At 40.9% G+C, this 27,160-nt stretch overlaps 1 protein-coding gene and 1 long non-coding RNA gene across 2 annotated transcripts; one reads left to right on the top strand and one right to left on the bottom strand.

Annotated features, from left to right (window-relative positions):
- Positions 1-652: 652 nt before the first annotated feature.
- LOC144458657 (uncharacterized) lies at positions 653-23,493 on the top strand. Its single transcript, XR_013488041.1, has 3 exons — positions 653-1,550; positions 21,704-21,856; positions 22,147-23,493. It is a non-coding gene; the product is annotated as an uncharacterized LOC144458657 (long non-coding RNA).
- On the bottom strand, positions 1,574-25,472 carry iqck (IQ motif containing K). Its single transcript, XM_033644472.2, has 8 exons — positions 25,375-25,472; positions 25,116-25,283; positions 22,991-23,088; positions 22,322-22,374; positions 22,078-22,155; positions 21,688-21,772; positions 10,077-10,188; positions 1,574-3,913 (listed from the first exon to the last, which is right to left on the bottom strand). The coding sequence occupies exons 1-8, from the start codon at positions 25,424-25,426 to the stop codon at positions 3,654-3,656; spliced, it is 906 nt and encodes a 301-aa protein (XP_033500363.1). The 5' UTR covers positions 25,427-25,472; the 3' UTR covers positions 1,574-3,653.
- Positions 25,473-27,160: the final 1,688 nt, after the last annotated feature.

Raw genomic sequence — 27,160 nt, 5'->3', positions numbered from 1 at the left:
GTGAAAACAATGTGATACTGTGAAAGGGGTTCTCTTGTGGTGAATGACCTGCAGAGAATCATCGCCTGAATCTGCAGCTCCGCGGCTTTACATAATTTTAGAGCAAGTTTTAGCTTATTGTTTAGCTGTCCCGCCACAACTTCAGTGTTCTGGTTCACTGTCATCGCTCTCATAGCCTCGTTTTCTGCCACAAGAGGCAGCTGTTTTCAATGAATACACTCTAAAAACCAGCCCCAGGATGTGTACCAGGCTTTGAAGCCAATTATTATAGTAGACAAACAGTGGAATTACGTCCGTCACATGATGCCATGTGGCCCAAAAATACTTGTTCCCAGAGACTTAACAAAACAGAGAATCTGTAATTCGGTGGGTACAGTGTCACAACCTCTGTGAAAAGATAAGAGTTTGATCCATTCAGTCTGATAACATTTAGAAAATCTAGAAGAGCTTTGCGATTGAATTATTGTATTACCATTCAAGTTAGCAGAGCACTAAACCAGAAGTACCTGGCTCAGCTGGAGAAAGTCTCTAGTGTGCCTGCTCTATGGACCACACACGAAAGCGGTACGGGTATTTTTCTAAGTGGCAGTTGAACCTTTTTTGGCTTCATGCACCAGTGAGCAACTTTTATAGGAATGAAAGGCATGCTTAGCAGACACAGTAGCAACTAGCTGGCAAACATAGTGGAGCATTTAACAGCTAGAGGGACAGAGATTTCCCTCAGCAGTTGGTAGAGACCAAAAATGGAGATAAAAGAGGGTGAAATTTGAACTTACACTTGCCAGGTGGACACAAACAAGACTCATAAGTACTGGACGTGTGTGAAAACAATTTTGTCATATCGTCCTGACAGGTCTGAGTGTTTTTTTCCAATAGAAAATGCAGGATTTAGGTAGGAATCAACTGTATGTTGTCTTTTTAATCCTGGAGGTCATGTTGCACTTCTGCTGGGTTTTATTTTCAGACCGAAGTCAGTAGCTCATATACATTTTCTCACCTTAATAATATAATCAACTGCCTTTAATTTAGGCACATAACATCCCACATGTTCTAGAGGTTTGAACAATGTTTAGCTTAATGTTTACATCTAAGAACATGGTATTAGTGTCACTCATACATCAGTGTATTTGAAGCCCACATAGGGATACACTCCCTAAAATCAAGCTCTCTGAATGTAAACACAGTTGTATTTTACACTTCCACCTTCGGCCTGGAATCGCAGCCCAGACCCAGTTGTTTTCTGGCTTTGCTCTGACAGCCTGGTGCCCACTCCCTCCTGCTCCTGTGTGATCCAGTTTCAGTCGGGCCCAGTGCTGCCAGACTGATCAGATGTCCCCAGAACGAAATGGGCTGCTTTATCACCTCACCCAGTGGCAGCTGTCTCCCAGGCATCCACATACCTGCAAAGGGAGATACATGACCCTCCTCATGCCTCGCTGTGAAGCGGTTTGCATCAGTGACTGGGATGGTCAGGAAAGCCATCCATCACAAGACCGCTGCCTCGCCGCTCTGCAGAGACACTGAAGGGGAAACCAGAAGTATCCTCTCAGGTAAGTGATGGAGATATGCCAGGAGTGCACTTTATTTGCTCAGTTTAACCGACACACAGTCAGGAGAAGACGCTTATAACCTGCACAGTCTTTTAAGTTGGCATGAAGGAGAGTAAAGAACTGCAGTTGAGCAGCGTGCAGTCTTTTCATCCTGAATATTTTTGCTTATCGAATTTCATGAACTTTCCATAGCTGATACGTGACATTTAAAATGAATGCTGGCATGAACAAAAAAATAAATAAATAAACAGACAGCTGAAAGTAATGGAGTCATCAGTGGCAGAACACAAAATGTCTAACCTTTAGCTACGTCTAGCAAAAGACCAAAACCACATATGGGAAGTAAAAATACTCCAACTGCTGTAGTGTGAGAATATGCAGAAATAAAATACAGCATGAACAAAACATACAAATTCACAGACGATGGGTACACAATGTACTTACTTGCATAGTGTGCAAATTTTGACAGGGTAGCATTACCTCAAATCAACAATTTACAATTGTCACTCGTCAGACTACATGCTTGCTACATCATCACTTAATTTCTTCTGTATTTATGATGTTATTGAATTAAAAATGAATCTATGAGTTTCCGCAGCCGACACAGGTTGACTCTATCACCAGCTGATCCACCAAGTTAATTATGGCTGCTGCTTTTCGCGAACATTTACAGCTTGTCAAGCTTCTGGACACAAATCTAACACTATAATCTTCTACAATGAAGAAAATTTAACATGCATAAACACCAAACTTAACTACCCTCATAGATCGTATAGCTTACGCAACAACACCTGTGACGTCAATGCCTGATGATAAAAACGTGCTGCTGTTAGCTAGCTAGCTAGCAAGCTAACATTCACATTGTTGTTTGTGGTGCCAAATTACTACAGAAAGAAACGCAATAAACAAACTGATGGCTTTTATCCGACAACAGTCTAATGGTAGTTTAAAATACACATGTATATTTGTACTTTACTGTGGTAGTCAGCTGACATTTCACAAATTTGAAATGTGTTGTGGTCCCGCCCCTTCGACTACGTCGGCAACATGGCGACCATGAGGTTGAGAAGTATCCAACGTTCCACACTCAACTGTTTGACTGGTACGGGTGCATCAGTAGTGCATTGCATTTTGCTATACTTCTCATTATGAACGCAATCATGCACTTATAATAGCAAGTATAAGTACACAGGTATCCGATTTGAGACACAGCAGGTTACTTTGGCTACCAAAAGTCCATATGGTGTAAATGTTTATTGGTAAAAACTAAATAAATTATTTTTACCCTCTATGATTTAAAGCTGCTTTTCCATGATATACACATGAAATAATGTTAAAAATATTTACTGTTAAATAGGGTATACTTCCTGAAGCTAACATTGAATCCACATTGTGTCTGGGAACATGTAACAGGGATTTTTATTGTTTGTAAATTAGTCAGACGTAAAGAGAATACAGGATATTCCTAGCTGCTGCTCTGTCAAATAGCTGTCAATCACTCACCGGTGATGTCAGTGATGTTTTTGCACATTTTAGTCTCTGTTTCCCTGACAGGGTCATTTTCTTTCCTGATAAACAGGATAGAAAGTGCTGCTCTGCATGCTGACTCACCTTTCACTCTGGCCTCAAATCCTGGCTTGAATGGAAACGCTATAACCTCTTTTGTGGAGTGATATGTATTGCTAAGGAAAGAGGAAATGACAAGGCAGGGAAATACGATTTGGTTATCTTCCAGTGAGCTATCAGCGAGAGGTGCTGCGAGGAAATATGAAGTCTGTTATGGGAGGCTTCACTCCCGACAGTAATAACAAGTGAACCGTACTATATGGTGTTCATTTGTTGGGTGAGACTCGTGAAGGGAGGTGATCCATCAAAAAGGCAATGAAAGCAATCAACTAATTAGACGCAAATCTCGAACCATAAATCCCTGCCTGGCCATATCCAGTTGGTTACAGGGGCTTTAACGGCGTGTTTGACTGATCGCTTTGGTCAGTTTGACATCAACCTAACAGCGTCTAATAGCCTTTAAACACCAGAAAAACCTTGTTCACACATCTAATGATTTCTGTGAACAGCACCACCAGTCTAGCTCAGGTTTTCAGGTCAGAGTAAAGAAGGAGACGCTGCAGTCAGGGATTTGTGACCATGTACAGATACAGCAAGTACATCAGTTGCTGATGGTGTGGAGGCCATTTTCTCCATGCTGCACAGGCTGGGGGTCAGCAACTCAATGCCCTCAGGGGTCATCTGGGGTGTGGGGGTGTGGACCACAGTGCTCTGGGGGGTGGGGGAAACCACCTGGATGGACACATCTGAGTCGCCAGGCTGCGGGCTTCCTGGAAGATCTGTCATGGCAGAGCCCACTGGAGACAAACAGGAATTGTGTCTTTAGTATGAATGAGTTTAGACCATGATTAATGTTTGTTACCGCAACCCACTGAGGCAACAGCTACCGTAAAAAGTGCCATCAAAATCAAGAAATAAAAATCAAAGACTCACAGAATTGTCACACATAAATGTTTTACCAAAATATGCCCACAAGGCTTTTTTTCCCCTGTCAGGTTCTATCGACTTTATTTTTGAACAACTTTCTGTTTCTAGCACAAATGCTGCAACCTTGGAAAAGAATCATTTGTAGCCCCCATTTTTATCTTTAAAGCATATCGTCCTATTGAAGGAACAGTGTGTAGGATTTAGGGGGATATATTGGCAGAAATGGAGTGTAATATAATAAGTATGCTTTCTGACTGAGCACTGAGTTTGCCATGTTGTATTGCAATCCAAGGTCCTTGGCATTTTCACACTGGCCAGGGTAGCTAGCAGCCCCTCCATGACGAGTGGTGTTGGATTTTTTTAAAGTGACACTACTTTGGTCAGTGTTTATACCAGTTGAAAACACCGGGTACATTTGTTTTGGAGGGGAGGAGACCTCTGCGGGTAATTCAGCTCATGGTAAAAACCTCATGAATGTTTCGATCAGAAATAAGGTGTGCACACATTAGCAGGTGCTGGGCTAGCGGTCCATCTGCGACTATTCGAACAGGGTGGGAGAAACACTGATTTGTAACATGAAACTACTTCATCAAGGGTTTTGACTAGTTTTAAGCAACTGGTCCATTTGTTTTGGAGAGGAAGAGACCTCTGCAGATCATTCAGCTCCCGTTAAGAACCTCCTAAACAAAGAACACTGAAGGAATTCTAACCAGGAGAAGTTTCAGCTGCTTGCAATCTGCAATCCTCGGAACTAGACCCCACTAATTCCCCCTAAATCCTACTCACTTAAACTTTAATATACTGTTAGCCTGCTGTTCTTGGTAAGTACATTATGCTGGTGTTTAAAGGCATAACTGACAGTTTCTGAAAATAAAAGGTCTACTGTTCCCAATAACAACTGCAGTGGCATTCAACATTCAACAAGATGTAAAAAAAAAAATCTAACATAAGGGAGTGTATGTGGAGAGCATTAGAGTGATAGAAAATGAAAAGGCAAAAAAGAGATTAATAAGGCCTGGGTAGAAACCTGCTTAACAAACAATGACTCAGCCAGTTACTGACACTTTCGCACTGTGACAGCTGCAAGGCTATTGTGGTGGCCTTTTGTTATCTGCCAGTAAAAGGCAATGGCTTTGACATTATGGAAGTGAAGCTATGATGAATAGACTGCTATATTTGGCCATTTATACCACAACAAGAGCCGCAGGCAGATTGTAAACGATGGCAGTGAAAGTTGTTTTGCTTTATTTACACGCTAATGACTGTAACTGTGGTTTTTTAAGTGTGGTTTTGAAAACCCTTTGAGGTGAATCGACACCATCTGTAGCGTCAACAATCTGCACCAATGCAGCTCTTACGTACTTTTTTTTTTACCATCTAAAAATAAATGTCTCTGTTTTAGATACTATGAGTCATACCTTTAATAACGTGCCACTTATAATGGTGTGGAGGCTCTTTATAATAAATGACGGTATTAAAAATGCAGAGTGTAACTTGTGACAGAACTCAGTACAATTACCTGAAACTGACACATTATATAACTTTAACTATAACAGGCTGTACTACTGAAAACAACATGAATTGTTATGTTGATACAAAAGGTATTACTGTTATTACTATAGAGAGGAAGGGCGTTTTCTGTTTCAGCAGCGGTTGGACTGATGGTAAACATGTCAGGCCACCGTCAAGGACAGTCATGTGGTGATTCATGAGCTGTTGAGAGCTGCACCTGCCCGATGAGCCGTGACCTCTTAACCTTGAAGTATCATCGTGTGTGTGCTCTTTGGGTTACTCTGCTCTCTCCCCTTTTGTTTTCCTCTCCGTCTCTGACTAATTCTGATCTCAGACTGTGAAACCTGGAATGGCAGAAGAAGTATTGCATGTTGGTCTCCTCGGGTCAAATGAGACGAGCGCAGCTGTTGCTGGGTCGATTTAAAGAGCATGTATACAGTAGGGAGGGGGCTTCCCTAAATAATTTCTCTCCCTCACTCACCCTCTCTCTACCACAGTCTCTATCCCAAACACGGGTGATTTATCCGTCAGTGCTGGGGGGGGCACCGCTTGCTTCGTTACATCCAAAACAACAACGGGCACACCCAGCAAACAAACTGCAACTTCAGCACCAATCTCATCCACTCCCTGCCTGCCTCAAGCTCACACATTTCTAGTTCTCTCTCTGTCTCATCCATTTCAGATTCTGTTGAAGAGGGCAGAAAATGGCTTCCATTCAGGACAGTCTGGGCAGACCCACACAATCTCTTACAAACACACACACACACAGACACAGACACACACATCCCCAGGCCCCCTGCTAAAATGTCAGGTCAGCAGTAGTGGTGCAGCAGCAGTAGCCGCAGTTAGCGGCAGCAGCACAGCGTGGCTGTGGCACCCCAGTGGAAGAATGTTTGTCGGCCGGCGGCAGCTGCAGTGGGCGCCTTTGTTGTGTGGAATGTGTCAGTATGGAAGAAACCTGTGTTTATGGGGGCATTATTGTTTGTGGGCGACAAAAACAGAGATGCTACGATGCCCAGCTTTAGCGTGGAAGTTAGAGTGTGTTTGCTCGTCATCATCTATGTACACATTTATTTATTTTTTGGATGAATGAATCACATGACTACTTGAATGTGAAAGGGGAATTATCACCTGATTCTGCATGTCTACTCACATCTTAGAGTTTTATAGTATCTTTTAGCTGTTTTGTTATATTTTGCCCATAACTTTGTTGTTATGGTTCACTCTCTCCGCTCTCATATGAGCCTGTTTACCCACGAGTCTTGGGTGATCCGATCACAAGTGCACAGCTCTGTCCGTCTGTTCACACCTGGCATTAAAATGCATCCCCACGTGTGTCTCGAGTGACCACTTGATCTCACTTCCTTGCACTATATGCAAATGAACACACATTATTCCTGTTTGCAAAGACCAAATATGTTGTTCTTTTTAAGCGGCGTGGGATTTATCATGCTAAACGTACACTTCAGCGCCAATTTATTAGTTTGCCTCGAGGGTACAGACTGAGAGAGACTGTGGATGGCTTGAAGGAGGGGTGGGGGTGACCGCGATGCTGGGGCGCAATATATGGTTCTCATATCTCCATGACTGCCCCGTCCAACAATGCAAAGGTTTACTTCAATCACAAAGGAAGTCATTCCATCATCTTACAAGTTCTTCAGGCGTGTGGATCAGCTCTCTCGGTAAGCAACACAGACACACGTACACACACACTACGCAAAAGATGTCAGCTGAGTAGGCGGCCCTTCAATGTAGCCCAGAACATATTAGTGTACACACTGCTGACGAAACGTGACCATGCAGCCTAGACCACCTCTAAATGTGGTCGGAGCGATTTCAAGACGCATTGAGGACACATAAGGTGCATTCCCACCTGTACATTTATAACATGGAGTATGTGTGTCCAAGATTTTCATTATAAAAGTCCAGGAATTATATTTCATAATATGAAAAGATGCTTGTTTCTTCCAGGTGTAAACAGTGCAATAGAGTTATTCTCAACATCCACTTGCTAACTACTTTCCATGTAATCTCAGGCCCTATCTACATGTATAAAGATTTTTATAAACTGATATTTTCCTCTACGTTTAGGCCTCTCGTCCACACACAAGCAGAGGTTTAGGTCACTGAAACGAAGATTATTCAAAACACCTTTTGTGGTGCAGATTTTTCAAAACTCCGATTAGTGTTAATTTGTGTAAAAAAACAAGTGTTTGAGAAATGATTATGTATTTAGTTTATTTGTATAATGAGCGTACGCTAGACACAATAACAACAATGGCGAACCACTGATTTGCTAATGTTTTGTTAGCACCCCTCGGTCTAATGATTACCTCACACTAAAAGTAAGCATTGCGGCACCACTTCACTGACAAATGGAGGCATCTGCTGCACTCAGTGTTATCTGGTCCACCTCAGCGTCCACAGTTTAAAGTCCACCAGAAACTTTTTTTTCCTTGGATTAGACCTGGTTGAACCAGCAGATGGTGGGACTTTTTTTGGTAACACTTTACTTGAAGTTATCTACATAAGAGTGACATGACACTGTCATAACTATGACATGACACGGTCATGAACCTGTCATGAACATGTAATAAACATTTATGACTGCTGTCATTAAGTGTCATTTGGTTTTTGTAATGACAAGTTGACATTATTTGGGTTGTCTTGATGATGACAACTTGACATTAATCAAAGTGACATTACCAGAAGTTGTCTTTGTCATGACAAGTTGACATTAAATTTGTTTGGGATGTCCTTATTATGACAAGTTGACATTAACCAGGATGACATTACCAGAAGATGTCTTTGTCATAACAACTTGACATTAACAAGAAATGCACTTCTTTTTGTGTTTATGACAAGTTGACATAATGATTATAATTGTTATGACAAAGACATCCTCTGGTAATGTCATCCTGGTTAATGTCAAGTTGTCATAATAAAGACATTCCAAACAAATTTAATGTCAACTTGTCATGACAAAGACAACCCAAACAATCAACTTGTGATTACAATAACCGAATGACACTTAATGACAGCAGTCGTACACGTTTATGACGTGACAGGTTCATGACAGTGTCATGTCATTCTCATGTAGATACTTTCAAGTAAAGTGTTACCCTTTTTTTTATAGTGGGACTGTTGTCAATTAGGGCTGGAAGATAAACTTTAGCATGTCCAGAGCATCACATGTATATTTGACTGAACTCCTTCATCTTTGAATTGAACAGGAATCAACAGAGATGAGGTCTCCAGGTGTTTTAAAAAAGGTGACGATAGTCTATACACTTCACTACCTTTGTGACAAGGTGTACTACTGAAGACAGCTAACGCTGGTGAGAGTTTGGGGTCATTTTTGCGTTCAAGCGTGTAAGGAGATATTTGTAAAATAAAGGTCAGACAGACTTATTTTTTTAAACCAGGGGAAAAATATCCGCTTTCAAAAATATCCTAATATGTGCTGACAGGGCACAATACACTTGGGTGAGTGGCAAACTGTATACTTTGCTGTCAGCATGTTGTATGCTTCAGTCAGCATCAAACTATTTTGTAATTCTATTTGTGCGTCTAATTTACTTCCTTAATTCTATTTGTGTGTCTATTTTAGTTCCCTTTTTAAAATAATAATAATAATATATATGTGTATATATATATATATATATATATATATATATGAGTTGAGAATCACTTGTACATTGCACCACTGTCTGTGTGTGTGTGTGTGTGTGTGTGTGTGTTCAAGGTCAAAATTTTGTCACTCACATTGAGCTCTAATGCCAGTCAGTCACACTGGACATCGGCCTGCATTCTCAGCTGCTCTGCTAAGTCCTTCATGTGTGTATACAACACACACACGCACGCACGCACGCACGCACGCACACACACACACACACACACACACACACACACACACACACACACTTTATCACATTATACTTCTGTCTTCATCTCGCTCCGTCTTTGCTCTGTATCTCTTCTATCTCTTTCTTCACATGTATTCCCAGCCTCTGTCCTCTGCTCTATCTCTCTGTCACTCAAACACACCCTGAGCCCTGCAGACATTTTCTTTCTCTCCTTCACTTTCAATCTTCTCTGTCTTTCTCCGACTCACTCCCCTCCTCCCCCGTCTCCCTCTCTGTCTCTGCCCTCATTCTCTCTCTCTGTGTCACTGCTCTCCTCGTCTCTGTGCTTTAACTTCAAAGCCTTGTTGGAGTGAATACTGTATCTCTGCAGTTCATACGTGTGTAATTGTGTGAGTCTGTACTTTGCACTATATCTATGCGTACAACGGAGTGTGTAGTGCTGTGTGGGTAGATATCTATGCATTGTAGCTGGTTTTTGTGAATGCTAACGTGAGCTGGCATCCTGCCTGCTTATCAGCAGCTGTTGTCGGCCACAGGAGAAAATTCAAGATCAATGGTATTGTGTTGCCAGCGAGCCTGCGGCCTGGCATTCAGTGATACCATGGGAATGTGTGTATGTGTGTGTGTGCGCGCGTGTGTGTGTGTGTGCCCTCACCTCGGCTCTCGTGTTGGACCCAGAAGTGCTCGACAGTTTTGGCAATGTCACAGTTCTCTCTCAGTTCTTTCTGCCACTGGCGCAGCTCCTGCACATCTGGGCGTGCCCTGATCTATAACGCGCACACAACACAGCACACACTTGAACGCAGCACACGCAAAAATTCACATAAGCAAACATCATCAATGCCTTAATTAGGCTGCAAGCTGATAAGTGCTAGTTAGCTGCCATGGTTTTTATAAAGCGGCCCATTTAGAGTTTGGTGCCCATTTGGTGTTTTACTCGTATGGTGGTTAAACAGTGAAAGCGGCTCATTTACTGGAGACACGGTGACCTCAATACTTCATACTCTGCTTTTGTCAGGTCACATTTTTCTAGCTGACAATGCTTTCGCTCTATAATTGTGCTCATGTGACGTGATAAATGGACAATATCTTTACTGCGTGCTAATGTAATTGTCGGTCATTCTGTCGGCTTTGGACTTTCCTGTATCTGTTTAATCTCTTCTCTATACTTTATTTTCCTTGACTTTATATAACTATAAAATGTTTTATTTAGATTTTCCATGGAAGGCACCTTGTAACTTGGAAGTATTTCAATGCTGGAAAGATGATCTTCTCATAAAACTGGGCTGTCTGTGCAGCAGAAAGACACAAATACTTGTACTCTGTGTCGACGTAGAGCCTACGCCACACCCTAAGCCATAGCCTGCACCTCCCCAGAAATGTAACTGCGTGTTGCGGCGATGCAGACCTCCTGTCTATTTTTGTAAGCTGAAACCATTTCCCTCAGTGGAAACAAAGCTTTAATTTATTTTAACTTTAACACAGATAAGAAACAATAAATTGTGAAGACAATAAAGCCTCCACAAAATAGCATTTTAAGTCTTATGAGTGATTTATCCTGGCTGCATATAAGTAGAGAAAAACTCTGGTCATCACTTGGCTAACGGAAAACGTGTTTTGTGTAAGACAGTTGTTTTGTTGGTGAACCCTGTGAGTTTAAATAGAGCTGAATTTTGTAACATTATCTTTGTTTAATGTTGCTGTTGTTCCTGGCTTCATACGAATAGAGGAAAAGTCTGCTAGCCACTAGGCTAATTTATACAATGTAAAATGCCATAGGCTTGTGCTAAAAACATTAGCATGTTGTATTTCTGGGGAAAATGGGTCCAGATAAAGACAAGTGTTTGTCTGTGAATGCTGCGAGTTATAGGGAAGCTGATTTGTGTACTTGTGTTTGAAATTTTGCTAATAATCCATGTTTAATGTGTGTTTGGGTGTAGTTTGAATCAACTAAACTTTACAGCGCTTCACAGAAACCCTGACACTGCAGTGATACAGACACACCTAAATGCTCACAACAGCGTAGGCCACGTGTGTAGATGACGGCGCAGGTTCTGCATAGAGCTGACGCACAAGTACAAATCTTGCTTAGGTGGGTAAAGGCAAAGAATAAAACAGTTACACAACATGGTAAGTTTTGAAAATTACATTGTTTTAGACTAATGCAGCCTTAGATCTAGGAAAAGACAACACATGACATTAAGATTTCCAAAATCTAAGATGATATCCAGTGTCATATCACAATACTGATATAATATAGATATATTACCCAGTCCTTCCACATAGGTGGGTAATTGGGTCAAATTCTGCTGCAGATTTATGTCAAATCTCTGAGTCTCTGACTCCTCTCTGTCTCATCTGTAGTTAGCAGTTACTCTTTTGTTCTCGGAGGAATCCTCTGTAGTTGTTGTGTGTGTGCTGCTTGCTTTCCTGAGAGATTACTACACAGACTTGCTGTTTTAGATGATTAGAAAATGTCCCTGAAGAGCTCACTCTCCTTTCCTTTCTTTATCTCCTCCTCCTACTTTTCTCCCACTAACTCGCCTCCTTCTCCTTCCACGTCTTCCCTTTCTTCTCCTTCAGTACCCAGGTGTGCCTCTCCCTCTCCTTACAGTCAACTTCAGACACTATCTCTCATACCAACACCTAATTCTCTCCTCATTCTCCTGCACATTGACGTTTCATCTCTCTCCTCACTACTCTGTATTCTCTCCCACCTCTTCTCTCTCCAATCTTGTTTTCTCTTACTCCTCCCACTCCCTTCGACTGCTTGAATGGTGACAATAGTGTTGCTATTAGCAGTGGGCATGAAAGTGGGCCTGTTATATAAGCCTGGTGATGGGCTGAGGAATGGGTAAAACTAGCAGGCTCCAACAGTTAATTCACAGGGTGTCACAGTGCTGCAACAGCCCCTCTGCTGATGGGAGCAAACCATACAAATGGAAATGAGGGGTGAGGGTCAGGAGGGGTAGGGGGGGTTGGAGTCTGTCGTGTTTGCTCACCGTCGCTTGTGTGTGCCTATATTTGTGTCTGTGTGGCCATTCCTATTCTGTCACTTTCCATTGGTGTACTGCAGAAATGTTATACCTCCAGTTCTTCTTCTGCTGCTGACAGCTCCTGCTAAACAATGGAATAGATGTTTCACGGCCACGGGACACCTGAGACAATGTTTTACAATGTGTCACACACAAAGACAAAGTCTCAGTTCTTGGAAAGCTAGCTTTTTTGAATATGTGAACAAAAATTTAAGCGCAACACAGGTTTAAGCTAAATATCTAAGACTGTTTTATACACTCAATTGATAGGTTTCTCTAAAATTTTACTTGCAAATCTGTTAAAATCGGTGTTAGTGAGCACTTTTCTTTTTCCAAGATAATCCATCCACCTGACAGGTGTGACAAATTGAATGCTGATTAAAAAGCATGATTTCTACACAGGTATATCTTGGGATGGTCACATAAAAGGCCACTCTAAAATGTGCAGTTTTATCACACAACATAATGCCAAGGAGGTCGAATATTTTGAGGGAGGGAGCAGTGCTGTTGCCTGTGAACGTTTAAGCCCCGTTTCCACCAAACACTTTTGGTATGGTACCTTTGGAACCAAAAGTAACCCTTCAGACATGGTACCTAGACCCTAGGTTTTCCACTGCAAACAGTACCCTTAGATGTGGGCGGGGTTGTTGTCACTCACTGCTCCGTCCAGCACTCACTGTATTTCCTCATTATCGGTGACACAGATGGAAGTCTGCACCTCGTTTATCGTCCACAGAACGAGGCTGCACGCTGACATTTTCAGAACAAAATAAAACAGGCTGCAGTGAGAGTCTCTCTCCATGGGATATTTAAAAATAGCAGGTTTGTGCATCTAGTCCTTCTCAGGTAAGCTCAGGGGTTTAGTGCTGCTGGAGCCCACAGGAACAACGATCCACAACACTTTTTTTTTCTCCGAGTGAGGATTGGGATATATGCTGCTCACATAACCCCGGTCAAAATGAATACATATAAAGGCTTGAAGATTCACTCATTACTAAAAGTGTATGTCATATAAAAACTTCACATCACCGGCTCATTACAGGTTAACATTCCTTAAAAGTTCCTGCAGTCCGACCAGTGAATAAACTTTTTTTTCTCTGACTCCAGCTGCTGCAAGAGGCAGCAAAACATCCTTTCATTTTATAGTTACAGTCTAATAAAACTCTCCACAGTATGAACAGTGGTTACATGAGCCTCAAAACCAGCCACAACTCAGCCCTGAGCAGAGTGACCGTCCTCTACTGACCAATCAACAGACTGCAGTGTTCACAGCTCCACCTTTTAGTACCAGATCTGTGTGCTAGGTACCCCAACAGAGGGGGGACCAAAAATGGGGACGGTACAGTACAGTTCCATTGGTACCGTCCACAACTTTTCACAGTGGAAATGGGGAAAAAAGTGCACCGAATTGAACTGTACTGTACTGCTTGGTGGAAACAGGGCTTTAATATTAATTTCACTACAATAAGCCATCTCCGGTGTCATTTCACTGAATTTGGCAGTACATCCAAATGTCCCCACAACCACAGAAGTTGGCTACGATGACAAACTGCTGTCAGTTCAAGACCCTGGTGAGAACAGTAAGCATGCAGATAAAGTTCCCTGAGAGTTTCTGATGGTTTGTACAGAAATTCTTCAGTTGTGCAAAACAAATTTTTGCATCAGCTGTTCAGGTGGCTGGTGTCAGACAGTTGGATGTACTGTCAAATTCAGAGAAACGACATTGGAGATGGCTTATGGTAGTGGAATGAGGATTCAGTTCACAGGCAACAGCACTGGTGGAAGTTCCTGCAGTTAGCATGACTATGGCACTCTCCCTAAAAACTTGTGACATATGTGGCATTGTGTTGTGTGATAAAACCCCACATTTTACAACAGCCTTTTATTATGACCATCCCAAGGCACACCTGTGCAGTAATGATGCAATTTAATCAGCATCTTGATATGCCACACCTCTCAGGTGGATGGATTATCTTGGAAAAGGAGAAGTGCTCACGAACACAAATTTTAACAGATTTGTGACCAAAGTTTGAGAGCGTATAAAAAAAGTCTTAGATCTTGAACCTAAACCTGTGAAAAATGGGAGCAAAAACAAAGTATTACGTTTCAATTTTTCTTCAGTACTCATGCCTTCTACAAGAGGCTGCCAGTTTGTCTGTGATAGCAGGAGACAAAGAGCTGAGTTGAGTGTGTGTGTGTGTGTGTGTGTGTGTGTGTGTGCGTGCGTGCGTGCGTGAGGGTTTTGAAGCCTGTCTGTGTGCATCAACACAGCTGATTAGCAGGGGTTAGGTATTGTTTAGACCGTATGCATCAAGGATTCTGTGAATGTGTTTCTCTGTATGTTGTGTGTGAGCGTACATACATTTGAATATGATTTAGAAACACCAAATTCAGTTTTCTCATCAATTCCTTCTGGTGAGAATTATAAATGAACCTCTCATAAAGAGCATCGTGTTGCTATGATTGTCCATGTGACTGCAAATGTGTCTCATACCGTGTGTGTGTGCATGAAGGCTGGGATTAGAGCGTTAGATAAAGTAATAAGGCTGCATGCATTCATGCACATTATTTGACACGCAAAAGTACAACCTCAAGGAAACAGCCTCACATATTGAAAATTGCACAACATACTAAAAAAGAGGGACTCCATCCTCCTCCATCTCTCAAAGCCAGCAGCACAAGCAGAACCCCCCACGCTCACCATGCACCCACAAAAACGCGTACAACCACACAATGACACAAACTGTGCCCTCTTTCTCACACACAATTCAATCCCCCTGCACAGCCTTTCAAGCTGCCTTCCCTTTTTCTGTGCAAAGCTGCCTGTGAGACCGAGCTCCTCTCCCAGTCTCACACTCTGCAGCAGCACAATGGCTTCTGTTTGGGCGAACTGGCTGCAGTCACATCACCAGCCGCACTGACAGGCTGCATAAAGACACGGCCGCCACAGCCTGCTCCGTCGACGTTTTACACCCCACCCACCCAAAGATCCATCATCTTTTTTTGTTGGCCGATGCTTCCAGCGAGGCTTAACCAGCTGAGAAACCTGTGATCTGATTCATGTCCTTTGTGGACTCAGGCACAGGAAGTGGTTGCACTGTCACCCTGCTGTTCTTTGTAAGAACACAAAATACTCTCTATTATTAGTACACATGATAGTGGATGTTACAAAACTACCCGCGTAGGCCTTTCATGCTATGACCAGTGCATCTCATTCTGGGACAGCATGCCCCTACAGCCCTTCTGCAGGAGGGGGGAAGTGAGGACGAAGCAGAGCCACCGGCTACTGGACGTCCTGAGTGCCTGTGACATATTTTCTGCATGAGTGTCACTGCACGTGGCCCGTCACTGACTTAACACACTGGACATCCATTCAAACCATTCAACTGTCTCTGCCCTCGGATCATTCAGCTGGAATCACAGACCTAGTTCTGCTGTTGACTCTACAGGGTGTAAGTGTGTGTGTGTTTGTGTGTGTGTGTGAGAGAGGGAGAGTCTTTCAAACAGCTCTATTAGTTTATGTCATGTGGAATACACTCAGTACTCACAGTGTCCTACTTTTGGACAATAACTGGGTGTGCTGGTAGGAGTGTTAAGAAAATACTGATACACTTGAATATTGTGGTATTATGTTTTATGATACTGTACCGATTCTCAAAAACATATTTAATTAAGGGTACTTCTTTTGGTCCGAATCGGCAACTAATTTTGTTACAAAGTTTGTATAATTACCTAGAGTTGGTTCGTGTTCTCACGCCAGCATTTACAAGTGGACCAGATCAAATGCCTTGTGCGAGAAAGCTGCCTTTTGATTGGTCAGAATTTCCATGTGGGAAAAATCCAGGAAGTAAACAAAACGTTGAAGAAGAGTACACTTGCAAGATAAATGTGACACTTTCTAATGTCACAATGGAGGGACAACTACACAAGTTGATTTTAGCGCTGCTCATCGTGGACTATATTGCTGTCATTGTTCATTTTAGTCAAACCATACAGTTTGAAAACGAGGCGCGGCTCCAACTAGAAAACAATGTTCTGATGCATTGGATGTGCTGAATGTGCATATTAAGGCAGTACAGGAGGAGGTGCACATTAATAATCCTCCAGGACTATAACATGCTCATGTTTAACCCAAACAATGTGTCATGTGACTGCAGTTGGTTCAGATCCAGGTCGGAACATCTTCTCATCACAAACGAACTGCACCAGAGTTCATTTGTAACTGCACCGAGACCACCTCTTCAAGAAGGTCTCAGTCCTGTTTTTCTGGTGCGCACCTGAGTGCGATTGCTGTGTTCACACCTGCCCAAACGAACCGCACTTAGGGGGCAAACAAACTTGAGTATGATTGAACCGAACCAAACAGGGCAGGTGTGAAAGCACCCAAATAGTTTACATGCAAACTATCTTCAGCCATTCGAGTATTCTACTCCAACGTCACAATATATTGCAAGTAAACACAAAAAACACAGGCCTATGAAACAGGCAGAGTCATGGCAAGCATACTGCTAGCATCGACAGTTTTCCTGAAAATAGATTACCGAAATATTGCAATGTTACTTTGCCAGATTCTTGCCAATACACAGCTCTACCTGCTAACCCAAGAAGACGTTCCTCAGACATTTTATTGCTCATACCCATGGACACCCCAAACATACAGGCAGAGGGCAAAATCTCTGCAGATATATACCTCGCCACACATTTCTAGTAAGTCAGACATGATAACTGAGATAATTCGGTATGAGTCTATACATTGCCTTTTAGGAAAATTCAGCATATTATATCTACAAACAATGTAAATGGCAATGTACTTACAATGTACAGTATGAGCAGTTTTGCCACAGAGATGGCCATGTACACAAAGACAACTTGAGATTTTAGAGCTGTAGTTAAACATTTTGGGAAATATGCTTACTGACATTTTTGTGGAGAGTTAGATGAGAAAATCGATACTACCCTAATGTCAGCACAGTAAAGTGAATTGTCTGTTTTACACTCATTTTTTGTGCAGAGCCAGGCAAGATGGTTCTCTCTGTTTCCAGCCTTTATGCTAAGTTTACTTAAGTTAATTGTAGCTTTGTATTTAACTAGCAAATATATGAATATATGAAGCTATTGTCAGCGGCTAGCTAACTACGCTAAGCATGAGCAAAATTCACCTACCAACATTTTAACATGCTTTTAACAAAGCTCACTAGGTAACAAACTCTTTCTTGTTTAACCCTTTGAAACCGAAGCAAACTGGCTTGATTCCATTTAAATACATGGGAAGAGAGGGCAATGAGTAATAGAAGAAAACATAACCTCCAAAAATTAGCAAGAAATTAGCAAAAGAGAAAATTAAAAACAAGAACATTAGTAAAGAAAGAACGAAAGTTAAAAAGAAATAACCTGGAGTGTGCTTAAACATTAAAACTTCTGACATAATTTTAAAATATAGTAATAATAATATTCATAAATATACTGTAGTTTTTCCTATATTTTTTCTTTTTTCCCTGTTTTTTTAAAAAATTATTATATTTTCCTATAATTTTTTTTTGCAATTTGTGGGACATTTCTTACCAAGTTGCTCATTGCCTTTCTCCATGTTCTTGAGATAAATCATTTCAATTTGCTCAGGGTTTAAAGGTTTAAATACTTCCAAAATGCATCTGAAAGCAGTACAAGAAAAGTGATGTCACTCCAGGTTTCAAAAGGTTAATTTGTATGAAAACCAAAAAGTACAAACATCAATTCACCTTATGAGAGGTTCTGTGCAGGACTACTTTTTTTATCTTGTCATTTTCAAAGTTATTTGTATGGATTAAATAAACCAAGACATAGATGTTAATTTGTCAGCTTTAGAAGTTGCTAGAAGGTGGATTTTGTTACGTTTCAGCAGAGCTAAGCTAGGGGTTTCCTTGTTTCCAGTCTTTGTGCTAAGCTAAATTAGCAGGCTGCTGACGTTAGCTTCATATTTAGCATACTGACACATATTTGGAGAGTGGTGCTGATCTTCTCATACAGTTCTCATCTTAAGTGAACAAACATAATTCTCAAAATGTGGAACTATTCCTTTAAATTTTCTAAAACAAACAAAAGAAAACCAATCACAAACATCTCGTCTCACCTGAGTTAGATCTTTAGACAGAATTTAGTATGCTGGGTGAGGTTAGACGGGGTGACGCAGCTCAGACAGTGTGGTGCTATGGCCGGGAAAAGGCCAAACACAGTGTGTGCACACTTAATAGATGAGTGGAAATGATTATGATAAAAGCCTGCTCCTCTTCCTCACCACATAGCCTTTGTACTGACAGCCTAATTGTAATGCCTATTTATTACGCAGCAGCCACATTACTCCAACTCAGCTGACCAGACCTGAGAGAGCCTGAGAAGCCTTAGTGATCAGCAGTGTGTGTGTGTGTGTGTGTGTGTGTGTGTGTGTGTGTGTGTGTGTACATATGTGTGCATTACAGTAGCAGGCATGGATGAATGGATTAGAGTTGGGCTAAGGCACACAGTGAAAAGAAGATTATGTAATATGTTTAGACCGAGCAGCTCTTCATAGTTGTACAGGAGAGAAACAACAGACAATCACATTGTCTGGGTCATAGATGTGAGTTTGTGCGTGTGTGTGTATGTGTATGTGTATGTGTGCGTGTGCGTGTGCATGTACTATCTCGATCGCTGCTCTTCTTCAGTCCTCAATATGTTTTGATGAAAGAGAAAGAGATTAATAATGGAGGGATAAAATTCCAGGCTACAAAAAGACTCTTCCCTGCTTCCTGCCCCTCAGTCTGTCTGTCTGTCTGTCTTATGAACCCGCACACACACACACACACACACACACACACACACACCCACACACACCCTCTGCAGTCAGCGCTGCGTCAGGCAGGTTATATAACAGCAGAGAGTGTAAGAGTGAGGGGGAAACAGAGAGGGTGTGTGGAGGGGGGTGAAGAGAACAGAGTATATTGATAAAGGTAGAGGTGTGCAGTCCGGATAAAGCTCTTATTATTAGAGCATTAGACATCTATATGTTACTATATTTTATGAAGTATTCAAAAAGGAAACAGAAAACTTATGTTGGTCGTGAGGCGAATTGTTTTTTGTGTGTTTTTCTACAGCAAAATCCCATAATCCTATTATACTCCTATTATAAACCCTCAAAAATATTCTCAAGGATTTAACAGTTAGGACAGATTATGGTGAAATATACTGTCCACTTATATGCTAAAGGAGCACTGTGAAAGGTCTAGGTGGACTTAGTAGCATCTAGTGGCGAGGAATGCAGACTGCAACCAGCTGAAACTTCACCCAATCAGATTTTCTTCAGCCTTCATTGTTCAGGAGGTTTTTACCTGGAGTTGAGTTATCAACAGAGGTTTTGTCCTCTCTAAAACAAACTAGTAAAAACACTGAATAAAGTGGTTTTACATTAAAAATTGGTGTTTCTTCGATGCTGTTTGGCTTGTCACAGACAGACTACTGACAAATCAACAGACTGCAGTGTTCACAGCTCCACCTTTTAGTAATCAGATCTGTGTGCTAGGTACCCCAACAGAGGGGGAACCAAAATTTGGGAGGGTACGGAATGGTTCCATTGGTACCATCCACAACTTTTCACAGTGGAAACGGGAAAAAAAGCATACCGAACTGAAGTGAAGCGTATCGTACTGCTTGGTGGAAATGAGGCTTTTCTCACTACAACAAATGGACCTGGTGATTTAAAGCGGTAAAAATGCCAAATAAATAAATATCTTGACATGAAAGTTTTGTTAAAATACATTTACAGTGGGAGATGATACTGAATTATCAGATCCACTGTGAAAAACACATACAGTGCATACACATTGTCATGCCAGCAGACACAAACACACAGAAACTAAAAGTTTTGCAGTGCATCAGTGCTTCACAGATGACTCTGTTTGTGCTGATGTCCTCATCTCTGCTCCGCTGCACGCTGAGCTGTTAACTGCTGTTTTTCTTGAGCCAAGGTAACAGCAGCCATGATACACCACAATGCCTGTCAGGACTTTGCCTCAGTACCTACCCAAAATATCTCCACCCTGTGTACCTTTAATAAGTCATGATCTTAAGATGCACACCCTCAACTTCGGACCCTGATGAGCTGCATTCACAGCCTCTCTGCGTGTCTCGGAGGCTGCATCTCGCTCCCTAAAACACTCTGCAACACCATCTTGCCTCTCTCCTCCCTTCTGTCATTCGCCCATCCATCTGAAAATGTTCCTAACATAGCCTGAGCTTCATCCTCCCATTCTCTCTACTGTCTCTTTGTGGCTGCGTCTCTCTTCCTCTAAATCCCTCAGGGGTGCTGGGCTGCAGTGCTATCAGCAGCCCTGCTGAACCTCTCTTGGTTCAGGGTAAACAAAGTGAGGAGTGACAGGCAGCCAGCTCACTGCTGCCACCTTATGTGAGCTGATTTTTTTGTTGTTGTTACAGACAAAGAAAAAAAGAAAGAAAGAGGAAGTGTTGCCCCCTGCTGGTGCAAAAGTAGCCTGAACATGGATGCAAGCACACACACACACTGAATGCCTCTTTTTGTGCACACACCCACAAATTCAACTACATGCACAAATGTTCAGATCATTCAAACAGAACATAATTGTACATGACAGCACAGCTGGCATCTTTTTCTTGCAATGGTTTGTGCAGCCACACTGAAGCTGAATCCCCCCAAAAGCATCGAGGTTAAGAAACAGAAAAAAATAAGCACTTCTGTTGAGACAAACAAAAACACAACCCCTGCTTAAATCCCTGCAGCGTACGAGACTGGGCATATCTGTGTGTGAGAGTGGAGAAATTGCTGCTGTTTCCCTTTGGTAGTGTCTGTTTATGTCTATTTATATCACAGCACAGAGTACTTCAGACCTTAACGCCCACACAGGAAGGAATTAAATCCTGCCATCACTGATGACATAATCAAGCTGCTGAATGAAATTGCAGTCCCCTGTGGAAGAGGGGCTTTTTAGCGGGATGGGATTATACAACAAGATCACACTGTGGGCCAATGCACACGCAGGAGGGTGCCTATTGTTTGTAAGGATAACAGACCCACACACACGCGCACACACAGGAAGGCTCACTGTGGTGTGTGGGGTAATTGCAGGGTTCCTTCAAGCTTTCTATCTTCAAAATTTCAAAAAAACCCTCTTATATTCCTAGACTTTAGATGTTTATGTTCCATATTTTTAAAGGCTAGTCCCGGTCCTTTAATATCCTGCGCACCTTGTATCCTCTCCAGAAAGCCTGGATGAGCAGGGCAGCCTGATCCTCGCTCAGCTGCAGAAACAGAGGGATGGGAGGCCTGGGACTGAAGAATACAAGGGACAGAAGACAAAACAGGAGGGGTGTCACATCATCTGCATAAAAAAACCACAGCATGCATCTGTGACTTGTGAGTTTTCATAACTTAAATCTAGTTTTGCATGTTTGCTTTCCTTGAATTTAATCTTTGTTTTATACTGTGAGTGAACAGGAACCTGGTGACCACAGAGTCCCAAAAGACTGCAGATAAATTTGTATTTTTTGACAAACAATGACTTTATAGCTAACAGCTGTAGTGTGTGTGTGTGTGTGTGTGTGTGTGTGTGTCAGGTGAGAGGCTGAGACACTCACTGCATGCTGAGCCAGTCCTTGACAAAAGGGATGTCATGGAAGTTCACTGGGACCTGTTCTTGCCTGCAGGGGTTATGGCTGAAGAAAGAGGAAGAGTGAAGGAGGACAAAAACCCCCCCAAAAAAACATGACACACAAACACAATTTTTTTTGGCACATATATCAAAATATGACATATGAGAACTGTGTGTGTGTGTGTGTGTGTGTGTGTGTGTGTGGGGGGGGGGGGGGGGGGGGGTCTTACTTGTAGAGCCACTCCGACAGGAAGTCACAAGGGTTAAATGCTGTTTTTTTCCTCTGCAACACAAAAGCAAATAATCCATGTCATGCACCATGCAGACATATTCAGCATACAGTAACAATACAACAATATATAATACTCTGTTCCAGGTTAAAATCTCACTAGTAAAAGCTGTGTGGTCAACAACAGACACCTAAAGTGTTAAAACTGAACAGTGCACTTATTTTGTTCCCTGTCAATGCTACATTATATTCACATCACTGGGTGACTATTATGGATGCAGTAATGTGTAAAGTATTCAACTTCATATACTACTGGGTAATTTAATATACATATAACTATGGAGCAGATTTAATGAGATGATCATATCATTTGTATGTCAAATTTTTATTACAGTGAAAATGTGGTGAAGTAAAAATTGCACCATCTACATCAGATTTGTTGTGGATAGTTTAAAGACAGAGAAAGTAGGAAATGAAAACACAAGTAAATTACAAGTACTTAATCACTGTTCTTGAGTAAATCATATATATTCATCCTGACAGACAGCGCAACCAAGCACATAAACTCCTTTAATTTTTGAGAGTTTAAAATTTATCTGTGGTTATTCTGACAACATCAGCTGACTGTAGTTAGCTTGTTAGTTAGATGTTTATCAGAAGAAATTCAAACCTCGAAACAGCCATGTTTCTGTGCTTCTTTCAGTAGAGCCTCCAGTCCTGGCAACAACGCTGGAAACACTCTCCTCTCCAAAAAACATATGACAGGACCTGAAACAAACAGACATTTATACTCTATAGCAAGGTAGATATTATCATATATTCGGGGGGGACTACCTCCCCAGATATATCGATAGATGGATAGACAGATAGAAGTAGGGGTCTACCACAGCAGACAGGACCCCAGGTGCAGGCTGTGCAAAGATGCTCCTGAGACACTTCAGCACATAATAGCATGGTGTAAGATGCAGGAAGGAACAGCGTACATGGGGCGCCATAACCAAGTGTCTGGCATAGTGTACAGGAACATCTGCACTGAGTATGGGCTGGAAGTCCCAAGGTCACCTCCTAAGGTGGTTGAGAATGACAGAGCTAAGATCCCGTGGGCCTTCCAGATCCAGACTGACAAAATGGTGATGATTAAAAGTCATAAATAAATAAGTTTCAACAATAAAATGTGATCAGGTTTTGGATCTTGTCTACTTTTGTATCGGGATCAGCTGCAGACTGACTTGGCAGAGATGGCTGCCATCTTGTTTTTACATGGATCAGTGTATTGTGCTCTTATTTAAGCAATATCGAGAGGGAGTGATATTGTACTGTATACATGTAATTGTCTTCCGATTCACAGCCATGACGATATACAGTACAACATCACGACCTCGAGTGTGATATTGCTTTTATACAACAGTTCAACAACAGCTTAAACAGCAATGCTGAGTAAGGAAATGTTAACAAAAGGTGATGAAATAAATGATTTAAGTATGTTATGTAGCTCCGCGAAAAGAAACAAACACACCTGGAGGTCTGCACAGAAGAGTCCTGGCTTTCCTTTTCCTCGTCCTCTCCTGACGACCACTCATAATTTAATTCAAATGTAATTTTGGGGAAAATATCCATCTTCTTGGTGTAACGCTAGTGTCAGTTTGCGTCAATGTAGCAAGTGTTACAGTTGGATAATTAATGGTTGTATTAGGCTATAACACCTGTGAGCGGAGTGATTTTACTGTTACAAGTCCCAGTGATGTTATACTCTATATCAGCACTCACGGAATGCCTCTCGTCCAATCAAATTACTCGGTCAGAACTAACTGTTGTATAATACCAGTCAACACACTAATTATGTTTCTGGGGTAAAACGTTATTTTTAAAGGATTTATTTATTTACATGAAATACTTTCCTTTTTTAAACTTCTAAACTTGCCCTGTGCCAGACAACACCCTTGTCCCAGACAAAAATTCACAACTTCAAACCATTAAAAAAATGTGTTAAAAGCTTTCAAAATCTAAAACTAACAGTGTGTGTATATGGGGTGCCGTTTGTAAAGTGTCTCACGCTGAAAATAACATCAACATTTTGCCACATTTAGCTTCAAACAATGTTTAAAAAAGTATTGTGAATTTTTTAACGTCACCTTTTACCACATTTATAGCAATATTTGTTAACTTAGAACTATATTAAATAGTTAAATCTAAATATTAAATGTGGCACCTAAATGTTAAATGTTAAATCTAAATATTAAATCTAAATGTTAAATCTAAATGCTAAATCTAAATCTAAATATTAAATCTAAATTTAAATGCTAAATGTAAATCTAAATGTTAAATCTAAATATTAAATCTAAATCTAAATCTAAATATTAAATCTAAATCTAAATGCTAAATATAAATCTAAATGTTAAATGTTAAATCTTAATGTTCTGGGTGAAACTAAATATTTAGCTAATATGCAAATTCACACTGCCGGTCACCGGAAGTACCAAAATAAAAGCTCGAGATGGTCAGACTGTATTTATAGAATCAAATAACGAATTAAAACCAACTTATCGGGGGAAATGGACACTTGAACATACATTAGCGTGATAATAACCACCTAAAATAACAAGAAACATGTTTGGAAAAATTTTATTTGACGTGTAATTTGAGTTGTTAGTGTAAAAGGTGACGTTAAAAAATTCACAACACTTTTTTAAACATTGGTTGAAGCTAAATGTGGCAAAATGTTGATGTTATTTTCAGCGTGAGCCACTTTACAAACGGCACCCCATATGTGTACCCCCGGGAGACTGAGACCTTACGTTCATGTTGCTGAGGAGGGGGTGCAGTTTCAGGTGTTGATGGGCGCCTCTGACTGGAAGGACGAGGTTTTCCCAACACAGCATTGCCAGCGAGAGCAGGGTGGCTCAGGAGAGGGTCAACGTCCGCCCTCACAGCACTGGGAGGACTGGGCTGCTCAGCTTCATACTCTCCGAAGACAAATTAAACAAAAAAAAAACAGTTTGATTTTAATGTTTGCAATTCGTAGACATTTAGGCGAACAGAATATTATCATCTTACCGTCACATATTTGTTGCCAAAGAGATTTTTTGTCACTTATTTTCTTCGCCATATTCCACCCGTTCTCCGGTGGTTGCCAGGGGCTCGTTAGGTTGTCAAGGAAGTAGTCATGCCTGGCACTTCCGGTGTAAACACAAACTGGGATTACAAGAGCGGAGGGGCGCTGGGAGATAGAAGAGCAATTTAAGAAATAAAAAATTATCAAAAGGTGTTTAAAAACAGAACAATGAACAAAAGAATAACTTAAAATATTTTATAAACAGTTTCTGGAATACAACTCAATAGGTCACCGGATATTCATATACATAGAAAGGCTGACATTGGAAACTTTACGGTATGCTGACACTAATAATAATCAAAGTATAACACATTAACGTTACAGGTTGCATAATGTGGGGTAAAACGTACCTGAACGGTGCAATTTATGCCACACAACAGTGCTTCTCCCCTAATTCCGTTGTTCCGGTACTCACCGCTAGAAGGCAGCAGATACCGTGATATAAACACAGGCTTGATGACCAACTGATGCTGCAATAAAGATACAAAAATGACATTTGCGCCACTATAAAATTTAATGTTATTTAATGTTAACATTTCGTTAGACGTCATAGTTGACCCTGAAAATTAATTTTTTAAACTCTTGAAAATATGAATCTGCCAGTAAATTTGGTAGACTGCTTAACCAGAACTCTGTTTTAACCCTTTAAAACCTGAGCTAGGGGGCTTGATTGCTTTCAAAGACATGGGAAGAAAATCAGCAATTTAACAAGAAATGGGCCTAAAAATAAGAAGAAATCATAATAAATAAGTTAAAGTTTAAAAAATTACCTGAATTACCTCTTTACACCTTTAATAGTCGGCATGTTAATTTGAAATAACAAAGAGGATGTTGTGTGCTTAATTTCTTAGTTAAGGCCTTCTACCTTTTCAAAGTAATAGACAGAGCTATCATTGTACCACACATCAAACACCATAATCTAACATTTTGTTAAAATAAGAATGTAATTAATATTATTTTAAGGGATTCTTGTTTCACACCACTTGTGATCTTAATTTTGCTTCTTTCACTGAAAATGTTATTGACCCCTGATGTGCTAATTTAGCTCTTCTACCATAAAAAAGTTCAGTCTTCTTGATGTCAGATCTTTTATTGTTGGCTCTAAATAAAGGATCAACCCAAAAATAATACTGCATTGTGAAATGCACTTTCTCTACAATAATAAAAGAGCAAAGGTTAAAGCTTTTTTTGCAGAGGAAAGCGTAACAATCTTAGTCTTAAGCCATTGTTATATTATTCAGAGAGGTTTTTCAAAATTAAAGTCTTTATTGGAATATATTCCAAAGCAGTTAAGTCATCTCATGACTGAACAAAAATAGCCATTTATCTTTAAAAAAAAAAAGTCCCAAGATGGTTCCAAAATGCACTGAAGAGCTTTTTGACAAAATATACATTGCAGTAACTCATATCTCGCAGTCACTAATTGACTTGTTAATAAATAAGATTGTGAACAAAACATTTTTTATACATAACATTTTAGACTTCCCCATATTTGCAACCCAAATTAATGACTACACACACACACACCCGCCATTTTTTTTTAAACAAATCATGAAGACCTGTGCCACAAACATTTCTCTAACAAGTCGTTGCAGTGCATCCTGACATCAACCCAACCCCCCGCCCCAAAAACAAAACAAAAAGCAAAACAACACGATGAGTAACAGTAGAAATAATGGTAGGAACGCAATATTAATCATGATAATGACAGGATGATTTATATAAAGC

Source organism: Epinephelus lanceolatus, chromosome 18, assembly GCF_041903045.1.
Source record: "Epinephelus lanceolatus isolate andai-2023 chromosome 18, ASM4190304v1, whole genome shotgun sequence".
Lineage (NCBI taxonomy): Eukaryota > Metazoa > Chordata > Actinopteri > Perciformes > Serranidae > Epinephelus > Epinephelus lanceolatus.
The sequence above is the reverse complement of the archived record's forward strand: the minus strand, read 5'-3'. Positions and strand labels throughout refer to the sequence as shown.

Coding starts and splice junctions, on each gene's coding strand:
- iqck (XM_033644472.2), bottom strand. CDS start 25,426: ATGGCGAAGAAAATAAGTGACAAAAAATCTCTTTGGCAACAAATATGT. Junction 25,284..25,374: donor TTGGCAACAAATATGTGACG/GTAAGATGATAA, acceptor TTGTCTTCGGAG/AGTATGAAGCTGAGCAGCCC. Junction 3,914..10,076: donor GGTCCAACACGAGAGCCGAG/GTGAGGGCACAC, acceptor GTTTGTCTCCAG/TGGGCTCTGCCATGACAGAT.